The sequence below is a fragment of the Anser brachyrhynchus genome, assembly GCF_964034855.1.
Source record: "Anser brachyrhynchus genome assembly, chromosome: 2".
Lineage (NCBI taxonomy): Eukaryota > Metazoa > Chordata > Aves > Anseriformes > Anatidae > Anser > Anser brachyrhynchus.
In genome coordinates, this window is record NC_137695.1 from 76,408,720 (window position 1) to 76,433,742 (window position 25,023).

General features: G+C 34.7%; 1 protein-coding gene and 1 long non-coding RNA gene across 17 annotated transcripts in view; one reads left to right on the forward strand and one right to left on the reverse strand.

Moving 5' to 3' along the window:
* Positions 1 to 25,023, forward strand: part of LOC308189037 — a 166,403-nt gene that overhangs the window by 118,795 nt on the left and 22,585 nt on the right. For all 12 annotated transcript variants that reach the window (XR_013945959.1, XR_013945960.1, XR_013945961.1 and 9 more), the window contains 2 exons: positions 20,707 to 20,892; positions 22,417 to 22,594. This is a non-coding gene — a long non-coding RNA (uncharacterized lncRNA). The remainder of the gene's footprint in view (positions 1 to 20,706; positions 20,893 to 22,416; positions 22,595 to 25,023) is intronic.
* LOC308189035 (cadherin-10) overlaps positions 18,762 to 25,023 on the reverse strand; it is a 96,866-nt gene continuing 90,604 nt past the window's right edge. For 4 of the 5 annotated variants that reach the window (XM_080578628.1, XM_080578626.1, XM_080578629.1 and 1 more), the window contains 3 exons: positions 22,901 to 23,009; positions 20,703 to 20,954; positions 18,762 to 19,840 (listed from right to left, as the gene is read on the reverse strand). In XM_080578628.1, coding sequence (XP_080434754.1) covers positions 19,347 to 19,840; positions 20,703 to 20,954; positions 22,901 to 23,009 — 855 coding nt within the window. In that variant the 3' untranslated portion in view covers positions 18,762 to 19,346. The remainder of the gene's footprint in view (positions 19,841 to 20,702; positions 20,955 to 22,900; positions 23,010 to 25,023) is intronic. The other variant, XM_080578630.1, reaches the window with a different exon arrangement.

The following is a 25,023-nucleotide window of genomic DNA, read 5'->3' on the forward strand; positions in this document are numbered from 1 at the left end:
TAAGAAGATTTCATGTGTTTAAAAAGGAAATTAAAATTAATTCTCACTCAACTAATACATATCAATCAGATGAAAATTCAAAGCTCTTTTAGCTCTTCTAATTAGATATTGTTCATAGTAAGATCAATGCTTCAAGGAAATATTTTGATGCTGCTAATTTCAAACTACTGGAATTATGTAAAGAGCTGAATGTTCTTTGTCATGTAATAATCTAATGGCTATTCTTGGGTCTACGTGGCATGGAAAGGACTGCTGTGTTTTAGTGAAGACCTGCAGTCAGTGGAGAAGAAAGGAAAGGGTATTAGTCCTGAAAAAGTAGTTTCTAAAGGAATTTTGCCATCAACACACAGAAGACATTTTATATGAAAAAGTATTTGGTTCTTTTATACATGCTTATGTACATATGTACATAAAAGATAAATATGTTCTATATATAGAGAGACAGGGCTTAAAAATAAAGTACAACTGGTCATTACACAATAATTTAAAAACAAAAGTTGTACGGAGTTAATATGCTTGTTTTCTACATATCAAATTGAGAGTTGTCCCTACCAGACTTACATGGGGTTATGATTATTTTTTGAGGCTTTATGCAGATGTAGTAATCTAAAAATTGTCTGGCCTATTCTTGGTTGAACATGGACTAATTCAAAACATCCTAATCATGACTGCCTTCTTCTACTCCGTCATTCCAATTCATCTGTTTAATTCATACTTAAACATTTTTCTGAAAACTTTTCTCATATGTACATATGGAGAGAAAAATATAATACTGAAAATGATGAAAAAACAAATATTGTGTTCATCATTCATTTTAAGATTCTTCTTGAGAAGCCAGTAACATTTTGACTATTATGCATATCTCAAACATACTAGATAGTTGTGCATTACACCTTACGCTAAACTACCAGGTTATATCGGGAAGAGGTTCTTCACCAAGAGGGTGGTTGCACACTGGAACAGGCTCCCCTGTGAAGTAGTTACTGTAGTTACTGAAGTAGTTACTGCACCAAGCCTGTCTGAATTTAAGAAGCGATTGGACTGTGCACTTAGTCACATGGTCTAAACTTTTGGGTAGACCTGTGCGGTGCCAGGAGTTGGACTTGATGATCCTTATGGGTCCCTTCCAACTCGAGATATTCTATCATGCTATGATTCTATGATTCTATATCTTCAGTTCATCTGAATAATCTTAATATGACTGTCCTCAGAGGCAAACTTGCTGCTGCTCAAGATTCCCTCCAACAGAAGAAAGCATGCGCTTCTATTGCTTCCTCTGCAACAGCTCTAATGATCTTTTTTTGAGTCAATACAACTGAAAGAAAGCTGATTTTGCCCCCTCCACAAAATAAAATAAAATAAAATGAATAAAATAAAATAAAATAAAATAAAATAAAATAAAATAAAATAAAATAAATCTGCTGGATTGCTGAGATGAAATTATTCATCTTTTGGTAAATTCCTCTACACTCAATTTAACAAACGCTAGAGTTGGCATGAAGTAGGTGGCAGAATGATACAGAATTCAGGGGAACAGGAGAACCTTGTGAGGAGTAAAACCTCTGTTTTTGGTGTCAACAAGCTACTAAATTTTCTCAAATGTATCATTTAGCCTTGTCCATGTGACATGTGATTTCAATACTTTATATAAATAAATAAATATTTGTGTTATGTTTCAGGCCTTCTTGTTTGTTCTTCCTGTGAGTTTAAAAAGCTCTTGTAAATGCACCTCTGACTACATTAGACAAAAGAAATCCACCCTCCAACTAATTCAGTACTTTGCTTTTCTGTCTTGATAAGATGCAAAGATATTTAAATTGATATCTTGCCTATGTTAATCATCACTGTCATTCTCCTGAAAGGTTAATGTCTCCACAAGCTCACTTGGACTCATTTAGCACAAAAAGCATTTACACCTCCAGCTGTGCGATGATAGTGTCATAATGTACTTGAAGAGCTCAGTGCCTATGTTAAAAAACAAACAAACTCATTTTTATTGTTTTCCCTAGTTATGGTTTTCATCTGTATCTGTCTGTATCATCTACAGTGAGACTAAAAGTGAGAGTGTTTTGGTGGAGGAGGCTGCAGTGAAGGAGAAACAGGAGCAGACACTCTCTTTCTTATTCTGTCTTATTCAAAATCCAAACAAGAATATTTGAGTAGGTTTCCAGATCTTGACCAATCTTGGGTAGTAGCAGTTTTTAAATACAAGCTGTGGTAAGGTATTTAAGAGAATGCAATTACATGTGATTACATGTGGGGTCTGGAGCCATGTATTGTAACCCACCAACTTAAGCAGCACAGTCACTCTGTGCCTAGTTGTTTGTAGATCCAGCTCTCTGGATCAAACAGATGTGACAGAATGTGTTAAAACTACTATGTTTATCAACCATTTGCAACTGCCTGATGCAGTTTTTTAGTAAAATATATATATATATATATATTTGCTAGCTTATTTTTATCTAAGAGTGCTGTTGAGACACAATTAGCTAAACCCAAATTTTAAGCGTTTTTATAGCCAGAGATGACTGCATATATGGAGAAAGTGGAAAGGGTAGCTGTCAAAAGTTTGTGCAGTAGCAGCAATCAGTCACGTATTAATGCTGCGGGCATCTGCATGGCTTTGGTTTGGCACATTATTACAAAGTTTAAAACAGCTATTGATGCTTTATTTCATGCTTTCCAGGGACATTTTTAAGATTCTTAAATTGGCATTTGTTTAATTTTGAAGAGGCTGCTGCATGCACGGTCAGATTAAGAGCTAGGCATTTTCCAAAGGTAAGCAGGAAAGCCAAGAAAGTTAACAACAGAAGCAACATAAAATGAGGTGAGAAAGCTTATAAGGCATAACTGGTCAGAATTGTCTCTAGGAGCCGTAAGTAGGATGTCACTGTCAACTGAAAATTTACTAAGCCAGTTCTGAGGCCTGATCCCAGAAGATACTGAAGAACACTCCAAGTTACTACCATACTTATTACAATCTATGCAAAATGTATATTTGACATTCATTTTTTCTGGCCTTAAATAGGAAAGTGCAGTTCTGTCTCTCTTTGCTGACATGTTGCTTACACTTGGAAAAGCAGCAAGGTGTGAAAAAAGGGTTAGAGAGATGGGACTCACACCTGCAATTTGAAAAGTTTGAATACAACTTGGCTGGATGTCAGTCCCTGAAGTCAAAGAATAGTTGTATGTATCTCTTGGTACAGAAGTATTCAAGCAGTTGACTGGCCACTTCCTTATTAATCTGTCTCCCAAGAACTTTGCAGACATGGAAGTGTGTGCATTTTTCATGCTCATTTCCACTGGAGTAAGCCAGAGAGGAATGGCACTGTGAAAGGATCCTGATGGCTATAGCTAGCACAAGGGCAAGAGTCAAAGTGGATTAGCTTGACCTCCACACTGTACTGATGAGGCTGTACATATTTTGGAGTGCTGAGTTTTTTTCTCTGTGCGGAAAGGATGTGTTTATGGAATCTTGGGAACACCATGTAAGATCTTTTATTTTTAGACAGGCATTTCTATGCCACAGGTACAGAAAGCTTAAAAAACAATTAATGAAGATGTAAAGACCAACAGCATTTCCAACCAAAGAACAGCCTTGTAGCACAATTTAATCTGATCTATTTACCATGCTATCTCTTGAGCGTTTTTTTTTCTTTCTTTTTTTTTTTTTTTTAAGGAAGCACGTTTCTGATATTCATATAAAGTTGTTAACATCTTTGCATGTGAGTACCTTCTTAGTGTTAGAGCTGTTGTAATGGTTTATTTCCCTTCTGTGTTAAATAATTAATGTATTTTTGGTCATAATTTATTATGTTGTTATAATTGTTGTTATAATTTATTCATTTTTTCAAGTTTGAAAAAATACATATTTAGTGTTTGATCTTTCTGATATTCTATGGGAGAGTAACAACATTCAAAAATGTAAGGAAGAAGTTACAGGAATGGAAGTTTAGCCATATTTGACCCTAAAGAAGTCCATTTAATTGCTGAGGTAACTGTTTCATAGTTGTACATGGTGTGCATTTATCAAAAGTGATCAGTAATGACTCACCTCGTAAAAACAAACAAACAAACAAACCAAACAAACAAACAAAAAAACAAGAACTGTCAAGAAAGATGGGTCTTTTTCAGTCCTAATCAAAACTGAAGTTTTATTTAACTAGAGTGCAAAGCTTTTCAAACATCTTTTCCAAACATTGGCAGTTGGCAATGTTGGATATATATATATATATTTATATATAATGTACATAAACTCTCTATAATTTAGTGTCTTAGAACATATATTTTATGCATAAATAATACTGAGTCAATTTTAAAATTCCTGGCTGAAAATGTTGCTCCAAAACCCCCTGAAAATAAAAACAACAACAACAAAATAAATAAATAAATAAGTAAATAAACCCTAAATCAAACCCCACCCAATGACAGATGTGCATGTATGTCCTCTGATTACCTACATTCCTTGTCCACCTGTTTGGGTGGCATTATGTTTAATCACATGTAAATCAAAGCCTTCCACAAGAGTATTGTGGTTTGGCAAAAATAAGTTTGGAAGTAACAGTTTGTACTATGCTATATGTGCCATTTTTCCTCTAGGCTAGCATTGTACATTAATAGATGCCTCCTTCATCACATCTGTTCAGTTCTTAGTGAAAAACTAGTAAATAACCAGGACAAAATCAAAGCTGTTTATAGATAGTCAAGCCTTGCACAACAGGTTGCATACCATTGTGTTGCTGAGAAAGTCAGAATTGAGGTCTTGAATTGAATTTTTAAAGGAAGGGTTCTCCCTCACAAATTGATGCCTTTCACTTTATAGTGCAAACCCTCACACATTGCCAATAAAAAAAGAAGCAGAGTAAACTATGAAAAATGTCTGAGATAATGAATTAACATGAAAAGTAAGAAGCAGTTCATAGGGCGTAACATTCACAGAAATGAGCTGTGAAACATCTTTTCAAAAGGGTTGAAGGACATACGGATTTGTGCTTTTCAAAGGAAACTCCTGGCTATTTTCCCTCTATTACCTAAAATTTTACCAAAAAAAAAAAAAAGAGGATATTAAAAAAAAAAAAAAGTTTACTTGAAAATAGTGTGCCAAAGTTTAATTTAGTCCTTTTAAAATCTGAATTAGCTTTATTGTACTTTTGCTCTCTTTAAAATTTGCATGGAGGAAAATGAGATCAGTTTCACTGCTATAGTTGTTATGATGCCAGAATCTGAATTGACTAAATCAGGTGTTCAATTGTCATGTTTTAGAAAGCATTTTATGCTAGATGATATTCTGTACAAAATTACATCTTGTCTCAGCCTGAAAAATATGTTTCATAGCCTTCTGCAACAGTTGATATAGCTTCCATAGAGAAATGATATGGCCTTCTTTTTATACTGTGCATACCATAATAAAGAATGGCTCACGTATAATAAGAAAAGGGATATGGTTTCAGGAAAGTTTTCAACAACATTGTATTTTCATATCTTGCTATTTGAAAAACAAAGCAGATCTTTTTACCATAAATGGGACTTCCAAATGGGTTTTCCATGGAAAGATGGCTAGAATGGTTATAGCCTCAGGCATCAGACATAAGTTATGATTGACCGGGAATGTCTAAGAGTCCTGAACAGGATGCCATTGCCATTTGAAAATGAGCTAAAACAGTTATGAGACTTCATCTCAGAAGAGATACTAAAGAGTCATAAGTTGTCACTATACTTGCAGTCTGTGTGAAATTAAGAAGTTTTTCAGAGAGTTTCAGTGAGGGATGCAGTGTGAGAGTGGGATATTAGACCTTTTGTTATGAAGATAATATTATTTTAACATGAACTCCAAAAAAGTTTTTTTTTTTTTTTTTTTAAGAGCATTCTTACAGATATTTCGTTAGTAAACAAAATCAGGTAAGAAAGGCCTTAAGTTTATCCCTTTTCTAATTCTTCCTAGTATTCTATGGATTGCATTGATAATGCTACTATAGGACACCTACTACTTGAGTATGCTTTAAATAAGACAATACAGTTGAAAAAACTATTATTCCAGCAATCTAATCATTTATTTAGAATAAATTAATGCTCTCATAGTGTGATTGAGCCCAAAATATTGAGGTGAAAGCAGTTTGTCAGCATTCTTGCTTAACATGACTGCTTAAAATGCCATAGTTGAATGGACTGCAGTGTGAAGATCTGCTCTGCCGTGGGGCCCATGGGCTGCAGGGGGACAGCCTGCTCCACCAGGGGCCTCTCCACAGGCTGCAGGGGAACTGCTGCTGTGTGCCTGGAGCACCTCCTGCCCTCCTTCTGCACTCACCTCGGGGTTTGCGGGGCTGCCTCTCTCACATTTTTTCACTCCTCTCTCCCTGCTGCTGTTCTACAGCTTTTTTTTTTTTTTTTTTTCCCCTTTCTTCAATCTGCTCTCCCAGAGGCCCGGTTGCTCCCTGGCTCAGCTCTGGCCAGCAGCGTGTCCCTTTTGGGGCCGGCTGGAGCTGGCTCTGATATGGCATGGGGCAGCTGCTGGGCTCTGCTGTAGAGACTACAGCATGCTATACATACCATGTATGCTGGAAATGTTATGACGTATATTTCTGAAATCTTTTATTAGATATCCGTATACTTTGTATAAAGTATGCATTTGTATAAATTTGTTTTGTTCATCATGTGCATGTAATATGGGAGTCAGGAGTTCAATTTGATGCAAGTTCTTGGCAATATCCTAATACTTAACATTTAACAGATTTATCTTTTTTTTTTCATGTTGTAAAAATAGCACTTGTTTGCTGAATGTCATGATATATTTTTATGTTCTTCAAGACTTAACAAGAAAGCAATGGATCACTGTTGGTAGTGTTTAAATTTAGCATCTCAGCTTTTATTTTAGTATACTCGAGAACATATGACTGAAATATGCCAATCTTTGCATATTCAGCAAAACAGATGATATCTTCCGTAGACATTAGAAATACTGAGCTTTTCACTGAAAGGCAGAAGAATTTTGGCATATATAATGTCATGTCTTGAACCTCTCCTTAGTGGCCTAGGTTACATTATCAAAATGCATATATTTTAGGAAAAGCACTTAACAAAGAAGATTGCAAAATGGACCGTGTCTTTGTATTTCTTGCCATCTTTCACAGGTCTTCTGGATAAGCAACCTGTAATCAATTATATTAAAATCATTTAATAAATGTGGTGTGGTATTAACATATAGATTTGGTTCTCAAAGAAATTATGAAATATTGAGAGCAACATTTTTGCTGACACCTAGTAATGCCAGTCAGAGATATGGGTGATCTTCAATGCTAATAATGCCATATAGAAATATAGGTGATTTTCAATCTTTTACATATATATATGTATATATATATATATATATATATATTTTGGACTAATCAGTAAAAAACACCTCTACTGTTTCTGGTTGCTTTTATGAATCATGACAGACTTCGGCGTTCCACTGTTTTTTCTGTTTTTCGTGTTTCTTTCCTGTTTTTCTCCTTATCCATCTGATGTAGATACCATTAAAGTTAGTGGCACTTCCATCTGGAATTACACCAGAATATAGTAGTAGAATCTATTACAGTGTCTTTTCAAATTTCATTCTCTTCATGCCCAAAGCACTGTTGTGGTTTAACCCGGCCGGCAGCTCAACACCACACAGCCGTTCGCTCACCCTCCCCCCTCCCTCTCTGGGATGGGGGAGAGAAACGGGAAAGTGAAGCCTGTGAGTTGAGATAAAGACAGTTTATTAAGACAGGAAAATAATAATAATAAATAATAATAATAATAGTATTACTAATAATAATGTGTATGAAACAAGTGATGCACAATGCAATTGCTCACCACCCGCTGACCGATGCCCAGCCTATCCCCGAGCAGCCGGCCCCCCACCCCGGCTAGCCACCCCTATATATTGTTTAGCATGACTTCAGATGGTATGGAATACCCCTTTGGCCAGTTTGGGTCAGCTGTCCTGGGTCTGTCCCCTCCCAGCTCCTGCTGCACCCCTAGCCTGCTCGCTGGCAGGACAGAGCAAGAAGCCGAAAAGTCCTTGGCCTGGTGTAAGCACTGCTCTGCAACAATTAAAACATCAGCATGTTATCAGCACTCTTCTCATTCTAATCCAAAACATAGCACCCTACCAGCTACTAGGAGGAAAATTAACTCTGTCCTAACTGAAACCAGGAGAAGCACAGATTAGTTTATGACCAGCTGGGCTTAATAAGAGCATTAAGAAATCTTCTGCATCCGAGGGACACATGAGGGACTGGTAGACTTTTAGAATGAATAAACAAGTTGATTTTTACCTTGCACCTGCTTGTTTCTCAGGTACAAAATATCTGAATGGGAAGTTTTTATTTATTTATGTTTTCATCTTTCCCTGTTCTCTGTGTCTGTGATGGTGCATGACAAAACCCACTATAGCTATGAGAGATATGGAAAATTCAGAAATCATAAAGTAGGTGATTTTAATTAACTCTAATTGGATGCTGCTGAAATTACATGGATGTCATCTTATGGTAAATCAAACTCCATTGCTAGACTTAGTGCTCTACTTACTTTAACATCACGGAACTAAGGTGCCTAAAAATGTTCAAGTAGGGTGTGAATGTAATCATCTGACTTTTGTGCTTATCAGAACTGATCTGAACCTCTCAAGTATTTGAGGTACATCTACTGCTAACATGGAAGAAATAAAACCTAACTGTTGATAGAAGGAAATGTTTCCCATTTTCGCAAGTAATGCAGCAATATTCTGTTGTTATATTATTTTACTTTTTGACTTCTACTAACACTGCTCAAGAATCAGTGGAACTTATTGTTCAGCTTCCATTACTTTATAAATAAGACTGAATTAATCCAGTTGCAGCGTGAATTGATTTTCATTCATTTCACAGTTTTGGGGTGTTTGGGTGGTAGACAAAAACTAGACTGCTTCCCTCTTCTGCCTGACATTTTTCTTTTAAAAATGAATTGTTTTCCTCTTAATAACTCATGTAAGATAAATGTTTGTGCATTAAATGGCTTAGACATTTATAAATAGCTGAAAATGACTGGGAGGAGTTATTTTCAGTGTGCTTACAGAGACTGTATACACATATACATGTTGATTAGCATTGCTTTTAGTGAAATTAATTAAATTAATGGATGTAATCACAGAAATGTTTTGTCTTCATTGAAATGGAGAGAGGCAACAAATAACTACAAGGCTGAAGGTTTATTATTCAGACAATGTATTTTCTTGTTAGCTATGTGAGTTGTTTTTCTTATTAAAAACTTTGAGGAAGATTTCCCCTTCTCTTCCCATTACAGGTCTTTAAAGTTACTCTCAAATCTGTTTTAGCTGTCTTCCACAAAGCTTACTGCCATTCATGTTAATTATGTTAAAGCATACTTGAGAAATAGATGGGCCTTGCTTGTTTTGTAGCACATGCTTTCCTTAATGATTAAAGCACTAGCATCCTTTTGTAATGATGAACAATCAGTCAGCTTTATAGTCCTGGAACTATGCAGATTTGAACCTTGAAGGCAGATACTCTGAAGCTTGTTTGTTCTCTTAACTAAAATACACACTTTCTGTTTGAAAACGTTTTCTATCTACAAGAATTATGTTATATCCTGAACCCAAGGTACATCACTTTTATATGAGTAATTTTGCATTACAAATTTAATGTTATTGTTACAGTCTTTGAAAGTATAGGGAAGTCCTATGGTATTAGTCAGGACATGCCTGTGAATAATATAACAGCAAGCGTTCATAGTTTAATTAACTTATCCCAAAGTTTATTTCACTCCTTTCTCCTAACAAGTATCAAATCTAAGTCAAGGATGAGCTATAGGGCTCCAGAAGAGGCTACAGTGAATTACTGGGAGTGTACTCCTAGAATTCAGCTTTATATCTGTCTTCTACTTAGCTCAGTGAGAATAAATTAATGGATACTGAGAAAACAAAAAGGCATTCTTCCACTCAACACCTTGCTACATAACGCTGGTTATGAATCTTGTATCCAAACTGCCTTTTGTGACAGCCTTTCCTCTTCCTCCTTCCCCATAAGTACTCCACTATCTTAAAACAAAGGAAACACTAAAAGGCAGGTGTAAGGGGCAAGAAGTTTTCTACCTGGCTGGTAGAAAATTCAGGAAGATGACTTTTTAAGATAGTATATGTCAGCTGCACTGTGGAAAAGCCAATAAATTGTTCAGAATTTAACTAAAACTAAAAAGAATTTGTACTTTCTCATTTGAAGTTAGAAATGGAGGGGGCCCAGTGTAAAGAGGATGAATTGGCAGAGAGGAGCTGTTATGGACCGCTCCTGTGCTGCTCGTAGGGCAGTTGGGAATGGAGAAGTGAGATTTGGCCTGGGGAAAAGAAAGGGGGTGGGAGGGCTGGGTAGATGTTTTAGTTTTTGTCTTTGTTTCTCATTACCAAAACATATTTTAACTGACAATAAGTTAGATTAATTTTCCCCAAGTTAAGTCTGTTTTGTCTGTGGCAGTTATTGTTAAGTGTTCTCCCTGCCTTTTCTAAACCCACAAGATTCAACCATTCATTTCATTCCCTGTCCTGTTGAAGAGGGTGAGTGAGTGAGTAGCTGGGTGTCTAGCAGATGGCCAGGATCGATCCACAGCAGCATAATAATCAAACTTGTGCTTAGCTGTCCTTCAAAGGAGGCCCCAAATCACTGGCCTTGCCTAGGAAGACCTTTATACAGTAGAAATGACTGTATTATATGTGTGATTCAGAAAACCCACTTCTGACTTCCCAGTCTTTATTATTTTAGTTATAGTCTTTCTATGCAGAAACTTAAAATCTCCTGTGTTGGATTATGTCAGTGTCAATTACATCAATGATCTACCTCTGTCCAGTAATGATAGAAAAGAGAAAATAAGAACAGGAGGTGTTTTGAGTGACACTTTCCTAGTCAGCAATTTAGGAATGTTTAGAGATAATGGTCATGTCAATGCATGTTGATGGTGCTTATCACATATTTTGTGTGAATTTTATATATATATATATTTAAAAAAATCTTGATTTAAAATAATATTTGATTGAGATGTCAGAATATGCTCACATAACTTTCCTTTCTGATTTTGTTAGTGTTTTATTTGTGAAGGTTTGTTGTTTTGTTTTGTTTTTCCCCTGGTATATGGCAGAAAAACATTCTGAAGTTTTACTCGGTGTTTTTATAGAAGCTTCTGTTTTTTAGGACATACATACCTGGTAGAACCGCATCTGCTAGGCAGGGAACAAAGACAGAAGGCAGTTTTTATCAAATTTGAAATAAATTCATTTTTTTAAGAATGCTAATTGAGTTAATTCTTAAATACATAGTCGTGGTATTTTTGTTCCAGTTTCTGCTTCACTGAATGTGAAGAATAGCCATCATGCACTTCATAAGTAACTATTGTCCTTGACCAATGGGTGTCCATACATTTCATTTGCTTTGTTCTGCTTAGAGTGGGATGTCAAGCAGACTTTTCAGTTATTCCTGTGGTGCTCATCACTATAGAAGATGAGTGTCTCACAATTTAGTCAGAAAAATCTCCAAGGCCTAAGGTAGTGTGTTTTGTTTATTTGTTTGTTTGTTTTTGTTTGATTTTTCTTAATCTGTATTTTACAAATGAGAAGTTGAGGAATAATTATTAAAGCAAGAAAATCTCATTTAGTTGAGATATGTCCTTCTGCATTCTCAGTCTTAAGGGTTGATGGTTTTGCTTATCAGGAATGATTTACACATTTGGAAGTCAGTAAATCAAAATTATATTGGTAATGGTTACGAACACATTTTATTTTATTTTGTTTTGTTTTGTTTTGTTTTGTTTTATTTATTTTGTTTTCTTTTGTTTTGTTTTTGTTTTTGTTTTGTTTTGTTTTGTTTTATTTTTTATATTAAGACTGTAGCAGAAGTAGAAATCTGCTTGTCTGGGAAGAATGCAGTGTGGTTAGAATATTTGTTCTGCAAACTGTACAAAAAGAGGTAAGACTGCACAGAAAAGTTGTCATGCAGTAGCCTTGAATCATTCCCAGTGCAGTCTATCCAATGCATAACCAAGGAAAACAGAGCAATATGAACTAACATAGCTGACAATGTAGGAGCTATGAGAATACTTGGAGTATATGGAAATTTGTGTTAAGGAAGAAGTTATCTTCTGCTCTCAATAGTGCTCTAGTATGGAAGAAGGCCAGACTGAGCCCTTAGCTGAGTAATGGAGTCTCTTAATGGAGTCTCTTTTTACAAGAATTGTTTTTCAGACAGAATAATTAAAGGCCAGAAGACAACCTTCATGCTTTTTTTTTTTTTTCCCCTTTATCTTCCAGCCTCATTTATACCAAGGCTGCTTAGGTCACTGTTTTTGAGATGAAGATACAGAAAGGTATATATCTTTGGCATAATTGTGCATAGTAGCTGTCTAAAGTTTCTCTTCTGGAAGTGTCATCTAGAAAGGTTGCTGTGACATTTCCAAAACAGTTTCTTGTTAATATGAATAATAACATTTGTTTCCCATGCCTATATATATATATATATATAAGTATATGCATATTTAAGTAAAGAACATAAAGTATATGAGAACATATATAGAATATTGACATTTAAAATAATGTTTTCTTTTTTGTCTATTCTGCCTTGAATGTATCAATAAAGAATAGCAAGCAAAACCATACTTCTCAAACATGGAAAATTTGAAGGGGAGAAGATGGGCAAGATGCTTTCTAATAATACAGTTTTCATCACCCTCTAAGTTATGATAAGTTCCAACAACTTCTGTTACTAAATAAAGTGCTGCCAATGGCAGATAAATTAACTATCCTCCAGGGTGTCTGATGGACTTTTATCCAGACAAATAATTTAAATGGCATTTTAAATATAGTCACATTAAACCTAATGACTGTACAGCTTTTATACCAGCAAAGTCTTGAAAATGTAGACAATACATTTTCACAGAATAAATTCATGTTCTGGGCCAATTTATGTTAAAGTGCAACTGTAGTGAAGGCAAGGTGAGATTAACTGGGTTTGACAAGTAAGAGAAAGTTTTTCTATCATTACAGCTTATTGCGTTCTTACTTCTCTCCTGGATAGTGTTGTTAAAGTATTTTCTGGAAAATTATCCCATGATCATTCAGCAGCAGTTGCAGATACAAAAATTAAGAATGTCAAGGATCACAAATCCATCTGCATTCAGAATTATAGGGTGGGATTTGTTCTGGGGGGCAGATGGAATGGCTTCTATTTCTTCTATTGAAAAACACAGTGAACAGTAGCTCCTTCCCTTCCTCCTGTATATTCATGTTTTCACATGTTGCCAACGTGTCCCTGCCGTTCTTATGACTGCCCTTTTATTTACTGGTCTTAATTATAATGACAGATAAACTCCGTTGCCCCTTTATTCATCTCCTTTTCCAGGTCAAAAGATCAAATCATGAAGGATTCCACTGGTGGGTGACCTCCACTAATACTCCTAATGTTCACTCCGATCATTGATTCTCTATCTTTTGCCCAGGTGAAGACTATGACAGCTTAATTCTTTAGGAGTTTTGATAACAGATCTTGTCAAACACCTTTTGGAAAACTAAACAGACTGTGTAATCTGGAATTCCCTCCTCCACATGTGACTGTCTTGATTCATAGCAAGTGAAGGTGATGTACTTCAGGTGCCTTTCACTTTAAAAAATGGTTCAGAGACAGCTTTTGTCCCTGTGATCAAGCAGATTACCACACTATCTGGAAACCAGCCCAAAATCACAAATGTTCATTGCTTCTTTGTAATGATGAAATTCAGGAGGCAGAGATGAATCATAGAGATGTATTACAACAGAGCCAATCTTTATGCACCATTGTTAAATATACCAAAGTTCCTCTGTAAATTAAAGTTTGTCAACACTTCTGTGACTTCCAAACTTTGCATGAGTCATCGATTAACTCACTTCTTGGATATGGATTTGCTGTATTTTTATTTATTTATTTTTAACCGTACAGCTGCAAATCACACAACTTTTTCATCCTGTAATTTGGATTTGGAACATTATGTTTAGAACATAAAATATACATTGGATTAAACTTTTGGATTTCACTGGCATTTTGATGAATATTATGTAATTAGAGTTTGCTCTGTTTCCCTAAAAAAGACAGATCTACAGGAGGTTTGCTGAGAGTCTTTCATGCACTGTATTTAAACATGTTTGCAAGTATTTTTAGAAAAAAAAAAAAAAAAAGCTTTCTTCCATACTTAACTGATAATCAACATGTTGTTGTGCAAACATTAATGGAAATACTCAGTAGTATTTTGCCAAGTATATGTTCAATATATATAAATATATATGTGCTTATATATATATATATATGAGATTATAAGGATGTCACAATCTACCAGATAAGACTCAAAGTTAACCTGTCCAAAATCTCTGGTTTGTAGCCAAAAATCAAGAAAGAGTCAATTGCCAATTTTATTTTCAAAGAGCTATTTTATTTTTTCATTGTTTATTTAGGCTGACATCAATTTAAAACCAATGAAGATTTCTTAAAAATTAAATGTTTGGGTTGAAAATTTTGTTTTGAAAAAGGAGACATTTGCATAACTTGGAAATTTGGATAATTGTAAAGAAGAGAAAACAGAAGAACAAAGAATTAAATAAGTCCTGTCAGGCTTATTGTACTTAGAGATTCTGATGTTGCTACTATTTTTTACATTAAATGTAAATGTACATTCAATTATGTGTAATGTGATTTCTCAGCCACTTCAACCATATTAGAGTAGAGATTGAATAGGCCTCAATAAAACTGTAAAGACAATAGAGAAGCCCATGACATTTTTTAGGAAAAAATCATATTCATGTATCTTCTTATATTTGCTATTATCTCTCTATGTTTATTATTTCCATAATATGTTGGACATAACAGATGACATAACAGATATTATGAATATCACATAACAGATGTTATGAATAAGTGAAATTGTTTTAGCTTGAACATTTATCTGCTCACCTTTCTGTGAACAGATTAGTTTTGGGTGATTTTGGTACTGTTCAAGACAGTCTGATAAAATAATGCAGTGCTTGAAAGCTCCTAGTAACTTTTTGTAATCAGATCTGTAGTTTTCTAATTTGAAGAAAAGTAAGGAAGCCTAAACTCTTGTTGATATACTACATACATGTCACTAACTAGTCTTCCTAAAAAAAAAAATAATTGATTTTTCTTTTGAGGAATTAGTGATGGGGCAAAAGAAAGTACTTATTTTTTTCCCAAATGTTGGAAGCTTAGAGGAACACTCAAATAATTTGGTTTCTGCTACAATAATGGCATACCAGTCTGAAAAGTAAAACATGGGGGCAATGATTTTGATTAGCATAGTGAGAAGCTCTGTAGCCCTTATCAGATATTTTTGTAATTACTCCAAAAGGAACAAATTATAAGAGGTTTGGAGGAGAATAATGTAGCAGATTTGGTTATTTTTCTTGCAACTTTGTGTAATAGGTAGCATAAGAATAATTTCAAAAAACGTGGGAAAAACTGATTCAAGGGAATCACACTGGGCAATGAGTGAAAGAAATGAAGGGTAGACACTTTTGATAGATGGCAATGTTATTGACAGATAGTTTGACAGGGAGCAAAAACTTTTTTTTTCTTTTTTCTCTAGTCTAGGAATAGTATTTTTATATGCTGTTGAAGTAGCATTGGTGGAAATGTTACCGTGTGACAGTGAATGAGTAAAAAACAGCTGCATACTCAGGGGTGGCAAGTAGTGGATTTGTTGATTTGATGATATGCAATGTGACAATTTTGATGATTTGGGTGTTTTTATTTTTATTCACTATTTAATCTGCTTAAACAGTTCTTACCAACAACCATTTCCCTGTAGGTCCTGTGAAATATTATTTTATCTGTTATTGTTCATACATCAGTTTAACATAAGATCTTGTACAGCCCTCCTTTCTCAATATTCATTGTTTACGTATGTATGTATGTATGTATGTGGGTATTTAATATTTGGTAGAACAGGCACTAAGAACTCACGGTTCCCTGGGGATTCAGTGGTTACAATAGTTTTGAAGTTTCTGAATTTTTAAACATTCATTAGATTTGTCTTGTAAGTCATTCAGATGTTCCACCTGAAATGCACTATTGAATTTTCACTTTGTTGTCTGTCTTGTAACATTTTTATCATAAGAACGTATAGAGAATTAATTTGGACTAAACAGTACCAGAATCTTGTTTATCACGTTGTTACATTTTGCTATATTTCAGGCACGCATGTGACTAGGCTTATCAAGTACTGATTGGTAAGGAGGTATCCTATCTTAAATTTTCTTTACATTTTTTGAGTCATTTGGGAGTTTCACTTTCCAATTCTTCACCATTCAATGGAATAAGAGACATTGAGATAGTGTCCTTGATTCCTTTCTTCTCCTTTTCCATGTCATGGCTTTCATCTCTTATTCTAAGGCCCTAGGTTTTACTAAGCTGCTGTGACTCATTTATGGCATGGAGAACACATTATTTATGGACTATTCTGTGTTTGAGTGCAATATTAAAGACCAGACTCAGCTGATGATCCAGTTACTAAAATAAATTGAATATGACAAAGAATTATGAATTATGACTTCCTGAGTACTTTTTTATCATTTGTCCACATGGATGACTGCATGCTCCTAAGGAAACTTTCACTGTACAGTAACTGTACAGTAACATGGTAGATATTTGTAAACTGAAATGTTATTTGTACAGTAACATGTATAGTGCTGAAATTGATTTTTTTTTCTTTTTAATTCTAAAATGTATTGGGAAATAAAACTCCAAGGATATGGCAAGGGGTAAAAGTAATTTTCATTTATACTATTTATATAATATTTTTAGTAGTATATTTATATGTTGTTATATGTTTCCACAAGGTATACCACTATTTTATTTAATAGGCCAAGGAGGATTAAATTTTAAATACTAGCTTGAGGTTCTGCTCAATCATTATAAAATAACCTCCTTAAAGGTAGTGTCAGAGAAAAAAAATATCATCAAGATTCAGAACTAAATACTGCAATTCAAATCAAAATAATAGAGTCTTATTTGATATTTGCTGATATATTTAAGAAGGGAGGTGGGTGGGGGGGGTGCGTTGTTTTTTTGTTTTGTTTTGTTTTCAGGAATAAAACAGAGAACCTTACTGAATTGCATGTAAAAGTGTTGTCCGGACTTGTGTAACCCAAATCTTTTTTTAGCAAAAGGATGGCGATGGCAAGCAGCTGTATTACTACCTTTATCTTCTGTCCTAGTACATACTCAGTTAAATATACAGGGTGTCGCTGATCTCAGTACTGTTGCAGACAGAGAACAGTATTGGAAGAGAGCCTTTTGGCTATATACATGTTAAATGGATTAATTTTATGTGTTTATTTCCTATTAGTACATGCTGTTGAAGGACAAATGAAAGTTGAGAAGGAAGAAAAAATTAGATCCATTTCAGTAAATAATCATAAAAAAGCTCATAATCATAAAAAATGTTCATACGGCCTTTCAAAAAACTTTATAATACTGAGTATCTAAGATGTTTCTTAATATTCTCAGAATTATTTTTCTATTAAGGAATATCAAAATTCCTTTGCTAATGAAGGTACTATTGAGTGAAATGAAGAAAAATCCATAATCTTCAAAGTTTCTTAATGGAACAAATACTTTCATTTGATATCAAGTCAATAAAAATTCGGTCTTCATTGCACCAAAGTAGCTTGCATAATGGCACTGTATTCAGCTTTCAACTTCATTGGGTTTAATCTCTCCATTTAGGAGAAGAAATATCTGGTGTAATAAGAATGCAGCAATGCACTTTTTGAAGGACTAATGAATTTTCAATATCTGTTGATTTTATGCCAGTAAGAAGTTAAGGGAGATAGAGAAGGAGAGATTGTCCTTCAGATGTGTTTCTTCCACAGTAAAAAAGTTAACATAGAACCTGACATCCTACTTTTTCTCTGAAATTATTTCCTCTCAGAAATGTTTATAAATCCCAGAGTGCTTGTTTGCTAAATGGATTTGTGTAATCTGAAGACTGTGGGAAGAAAGAGACATCCTAAAATGTCTTGGGATACATACTTTGTTTTGTGATAGCTAGGCTATGATTTCTGTTCCGGCTGGCTAGTTGCTCAGTTTTCTTTTTACTAGACTTTTCCAAGCCATCAGAAAACTCAGTAAATAGGGTGGCAGCGTGTGCTAGTTTAACTGGCAGTTTGTCAGCCTTCAACCTGGCAGTTTTAAATGAGATTACTTTACCCTCAGATAGTTGCAGGAACATGCAGTGGTTTGTCATCAAGTGATTTGCTGTTAGAAAAGGTTGGTGCTTAAAAATAGCTGCTTAAACATCTTTTTACACTTTGTTGCAGTTACAGATCACCTCTAATGATGCAATTTTAATTCAAAATGGAGGACGATAGAACAAATAATCTCAGTTTTCAGAATTAATTCTTGCTTTTGATGGATTAGTTATATCAGTGTTTTTAGAATTGTGTAATTCATGTTGAGACAAAATAATAATTCATCTTTCTATAATAAGATAACAAAACAAATTTTCTCCTACACACGACAACTTTAGGAAGTAGCATTTTCAAGCAAGCAAATACATCTATGACTTGATCCTCTCCCTGTGAGCACATGCACTTCTAGCCGTGTTATATGCATGCAGCATAGAGATATTGGCACTTGGCTGTGCTGTCACTGGAGAAATGTCATGCTTTCTTCAAGCCTGGAATCGATGGCCAGAACAGGCAGGCAAGCATCAACATAGTTGTAAAAACTGGTTTATTTCTTAAAAATAAATACAAAAATATAAATATAAAACATTGGCAGATAGAATTTGATGAAATGAAGTTGCACAAACTTTTTTTTTTTTTTAAACCAGCTGCATATTACACTTATTAACACCACGTGTACAATTTTTTTAAATTTTAATGTACAGAACAGGACATACTGGGTTTTTTTCTTCTTTGCCATCTTAAAAGCTGCACTTGCAAGGGTAGAACATGTACCTAACAGAAGCGGCTTGTACATGAGGTTGCTGAAGGGATTATCACCCTGTTCAAATTTCTGAAAGTAAGGTATTTTTTATTTTAATTACTAAAATGGACAACACTGAATTTCCATAGCTTTGGCTCTTGGAAGGTGATTAAATAAAATGCTGTATATATTCCAAGTGGCATCCTACTAGAAAGAATGAATGATGTTAATGGACAAACTGGAAACAAATTTTAAAAGGAAACCGTTGTGCTGAGTGGCAGGAAAATTTTCCTGAATGTTAAATACTGTTGAGTGCAGAAGGTGTCTGTAAAATTACTTCCACTCAAAGGAACCAAAAATGTAGCCTACTGTAGGTTAAGAAGCGTCTTTGTCACTTTCTCCTCCACCATACATTTCAGCTAGCTTATTAAACCGAGGGCCCCATTCTCGGAGGTAATCATAGTTTTGGTCTCCTTCAGTAGTACCTGACTCTAAGGAGCTCAAGGATTCAGCTATTGAATCATTTCCCTCGTAGGCATAAGTTGCAAGCGAGTCATACGGTGGTGCAGAAGGATCAGTATCGTGCTCTTTTAGCCTTTGGTTAATGAAATCTCGGACATCTGTGTTATCTGGTGCTGAAGGAGTCCTCCGTGGTACAAATAATGTTTCAGGGATAATATCTCGTCGAAGCTTCTTATCTTCGATAGCTGCAGGATTCCTCAGTGTGCCAATATCAAAGGCTTGGGTGTCTTCCTCTCCACCACCTTCATCATTATAACTCACAATGTTGTCTCTGATGTCCTCTTTAGACAGGATCAAAGGCTCCTTCTTTCGTTGCCTCTTCAGAGCAGCAAACAGCACCACTATAACTTAAAGGGAGAACGAAAGAATGGGTAAAGATCTCAAATAACAAGTTCTTAGTAGCAGATCCATCAGATACAACAGCTTTACTTCAGCAACATTTCACTAGTTCATTTCTGCCTGATAAATGGATAAACTTCACTGTCTGCATTACAGTAACACAGTAAGGGCTGTATCAAAATGTGCTTTTTTTTATGCAAACATTGTGTGTGCTGCTTTACAGAACCATGAGCTTTGTCTAGTGCTCTTTTAATAAATTTGATGAGTGTTAAAATAGCCAGGTTTATTCTGAAGTTTTTTTTTTTTTTTTTTAAGCTTGGAGTATACTGTTCAAACTGTTTTCCAGCCGATCAGTAAGTGATATTCTAAAAACCACAAAATAGTGTGTTTACAAAATTTGCCATTTTTTTGTTGCCACACAGAAACCTCTGGATAGACAGTGATTTAATATAGTAAAACTATTCACTAGCATATTCTGTGTGAAATATATACTGCACGTTGACTCTAGGTATTTATTTAAATAAAACAGTATTTTCTCTCTCTCTCAAAACAAGTTAAAATGAAAAAAAGCAATTTTTGATTATGTTATTCCTTCTGCCTGATCCTCTTTTTTAAAGACAACAAAAGAATAAAAGTGCTGCTGGTTGCACACTGATACATTTAACACTCTGGAACTTGATTTCATTTTTACTGTGTCCAATTTCCAGGCAAACAGTTTTTGCCTTTTTTTCTTTTAATTCGCATTTGAATGTTTCTTGCAAAAGAAGCAAAGCCCTTGGTCATTAATGCTACCAACCTGCATAGCTTTGTAAAATGTGTCAGGCCTGACACATTTGCTCATGGGGGGAAATATACATTTCTTTTTCTTACCCAGCAGGATGATGATGCAGAGGAGAATTGCAATCAGTGCCCCTGTGCTGAGGCCAGCAGGGAGGAGCAGGGCCTCTGCGTTGCAGGACTGCATGTTCCCCCGGCTGTCACAGGCACATACGCGTATGGTCAGAGTGCCAGTGCTGCTCTGGATCGGGTAGTCATTGTCTGATATCACCACTGGTAGAAGGTACGTACTTATTTCGTGTCGACTAAAGCCATTCCTTCTCGTCAAAATTCTGGCAGTGTTATCTAGATTGATTAAAATATACTGTTGTATTGTACAGGAATATAGAAAGCGTATCCCATATAGTACATGCAAGCTATGATATTTTACATCACTGGCAGTATTTTGAAATGGGCTTTTCCTCATATCATAGTGATCCCTCTCTTTTCCAGTGACATTCACATTTAATCAGAAAGCTATTTATGATTTTTTATGTACCGCTGGCCTGCTCCTCTGTGCCTCTGCAGCACCTCTGAGTGTGATTTGAAAAGAGGATTTCTCAAAGCTTAAAATGTTTTATAGATTAATGCATGCAGTGCACAACACAGTTCCACTCCATGGCTAAAGCCCTGAAGCGAAGTGGCCAACAGAGAAAAAATAACCTTCCACTTCATGCTGTTTAACAAGCACTCTGTTCTGAAAGATTCTTTCCATGGATCTTCTGTGACAGCACCCAGGGGAATGCTATCTGTAAATGCAGGATGAGATTTTCCACACTAAAACACTTTCAACATGCTGTAGAACAATGAATTATGTACCTTAGCACGTGGTGTAGAATTTTTGTTGGAAATTTTTTTTCCGGAATTCAGAAAAGCGAAAGATGGTATTCCTGCTTAGTTTTGAGATGTGAATTTAATAAATTGTATTTGTGGCAAACGAATCTTAGTTCTACATAGCACACTTGAGCATCAAATCTATTCAATGTGAGGGCAGTGAAGGAAAGAAAAAGGTACTGGGAAGAAATGAGCAACAGGAAGAGACTGTTCTATTGTCAAAGCCACTTTATGTTTACGAAAATGTAAGTCAACACTACAGTTTTGGAGTTTTTAGTCCAAAAGGGGGAAAATATGGACATTAGAAGGAAGATATCATTTCCATCACACGTGGACTTCTTGAGGTAAATGGTTAGCTATCTCGCCAGCCAATGTCAGGCTGAATTAAAATAACTCATGCAAAAGGAAGAAAGTAATTTCGGATAGAAAAGAAACACCATGGTCAATATCTCTACGTGCTCAGGACATAATCACCAGGATGTAATATTTGTTTAAAAAATTAATTGATTTTTTTTTTTCATGGCCTCCATGAAGGAAAATACAAAGTTCTTCTTTACTGCATCCCTTGATTACTTTGAGGTATTTGCATGCTATTTGTTTCACTCAATATCAAAAAGAATTTGCCTGATTTTTGATTTTGATTTTCAATTTGATGCTGCCGGGGAATTCATAAGGTATGCAAACAGTTTGACTCCGATTCTTCACTCTCCCTACTGATATAGTTTGTATCTAACCCAAATCTTCCTCAAGTTGTTTGCAGCCTATTACTTCCTGTATTCTTCATCATTAAAATATAATTATTCCCATTGCCTTTATGAATTTAACTTATTTGAATATATTACATTGTATCCCCTCATTTATTTCTTCTGTGATATACTGAATCTCTGTTAATTGTACGGATAATGAAGGCCAAAATAGGTTTGTTGTCCCACAGAATCTTCTGAAATTTTTTACCTGATAAAAGCTGAGAAAAGACTGACAAAGAATCAAAGGAAGAAACAAACTGGTGTTTGGAGTCATCATTTTCATTCATCATCACAAAGAAGCAAAACAGAAAACCAGGGGAATCAGAATCAGACAGAAGGCTAAAGTGAAACATCTAACCTTGTGAGGTGAAGTCATTTTTGAAGCTTTTTTTTCTCCTCCCTTTGTTTGCTTACTCACCCCAAACCGACACTTCCACTGATTTTCTTTGTAACTTGTTTAATTCTATTTTTTACCAAACTAACTTTTGCCTCCCCTGCACAGATGAAAATATAGAATTCCCAAACCACAAACATTCATGCAGAATTATTATTGTTAGCAGTAGCCTAAAGAGCTTCTCTATGTATTGATAGATATAAAAGAAATTCAAGATATTATAGGAACGTATACGAGATAGTAAAGATAAAATTTCCTTGGCCAGGCATGAATTTTACCTTCATTATCCTGAACAGTGAAGTTAGGGTTAACAGCAGCTAAACTGAAGAAAAATTTTTGTCCCCCGAGAGGGTCATCTTTGTCTACTGCACTTATGGTCTGAATAAGCTACAGGGAAGAAAAAGCAAGCAAACAAACAAACATCAACAAAACAAACAAACAAACATACATCTAGTCTTTTTATACAACTGTGATTATTTTAAGACCAGAAGAGTTAAGAAAACTTTGTATTCAAACTACATACATATTGACTTAAACTGCAGGACATATTAACTGAACAAATGTTGAAAAAATGTATCATACAAGTTTTCCAACAAGAGAGCCCATACATATTTCATATGGTGTTACATGTACACATGTAAAATGGTCAGCTTATAACTTAGTCCTTGTCTCTTTTTTTTTAATACATATTTACATATTTTTGTAACTACATAAAGAACAAAACTATGATCAAATCAACACCTAAAAGAGGTATTCAGAGGATATATATATGTATATATACATATATACATATATATATACACTATATATATATAGTTGATAAAAATGTTATTTTATCAGATATTATATTTTATTAGATGCTTTTGGTAAGGAAGTTAAAGTTTCAAATTAAATTTCAAAATAAGAACATTTGTTTCTAAAGCAATATTTTTCTGATTCTTAGTAAAGCAAAAGATACAAATAAGATTCTTGAAATTAAAAATGCCAGTTAAATTATATGGATATATTTCTACTTGTGAAACACATAATACATAATACCGTACAGATTCAGTACCTCAGACTGGGATCTGAATCTGGTGTCACTGTTCTCTGAATAAGCTGCATCAGATCTGTTTGATACTTGAATTGAGTGCTTTCTGCAATCACTACAATTTTTTTTTTGTTTGCTAGTAATAGTAAAACTTTCATCAATGTTTGTTTATCTGTCAGGTAAATAAATGTTTGGCTTTTTTTCCACTGACATTTCTAGACCTAAGGCTATCAAGGTGCCACTTACCAAACAAAACACATTTTTTGACATCTTCATTGCTTTGTTTCAGTGGTTTGTATGGTGTTTTGTTTTGTTTTACACCTTAGCAATAAAAACAATACCTATGGCTGTTTTGTGTGTCTGTGTGAGAGAGAGAATGTTCAGTTATTTTCTTAAGTTTAACTTGCCAAAAATAGATTAATCTTTAGCCTAGATCTTTTTTTATTCTTCACCTCTGATCCATCATTTTAAATTGCAGTGTTTTTTCGCGCATGCAATAACTTCTAATTTTTGACACTATTCCTTCCCTGTGGCATACTTGTTAAACTCTTTGGTTTTCCTCTTCCCCTTCTTCCAAATACAGCCATTTTTCAGGTTTTGTCAGGACCGATCATCTTTAACATCAATGATTGCACTATTCTCCAGTTTAACAAATGCACGATTAACACCCCATTTCTTTCTTGTACATCCAGAATACAGCAACAAATTTCTTCATGAGGCAAGGATTGGAGTTATTTTAATACAGCACTTTATGTTCTTTCTCATGTAGAGTTTTGTCTTTCTCTAAATTTGATTAATCACGTAAAACTCCAATATCTTACTGGACGAGCAAAACAGGTAATACAAGTGTAGCACAGTATTTGCTTTTAAAGAATGAATCTTTAAATTATTTAGTGAGTTTATAAGTAATTGGCAAATAAGTCTTTAGAGATTTTTGCAAAATTAAAGATATTTCTAAGTGAAGAAAAAACTAGTCCACTTTACTTCACAAGTGGAGACCATGAACACAGTCAGTTGTTGGTGGTAAGATGATTAAAATCCAGTTATATACTTCTGATTGTCCATACCCATAATTTAGAATAAGTATTTGGATTTTTTTTATTGCCTAATTATTTTATATATATAATTTACATAGGTTATTAACCTACTACAACAATATCAACCACTGTCCAAAACCCTTAGCAGAACAAACTGCAAAAAAAGTCACCTATTAACTTTCCCATCCATCATTTCTTGTAGCAATTGAAGTTCTGAATTGAATACTGATCATGTTTGACAATATAATGCATTTTGCAAGCAAGAAAATTCAAGTAATTTGCTTATATTAGGAAGAAAAAAAATCTGCTTTTTTTTTTTTTGATTGCAAGCATC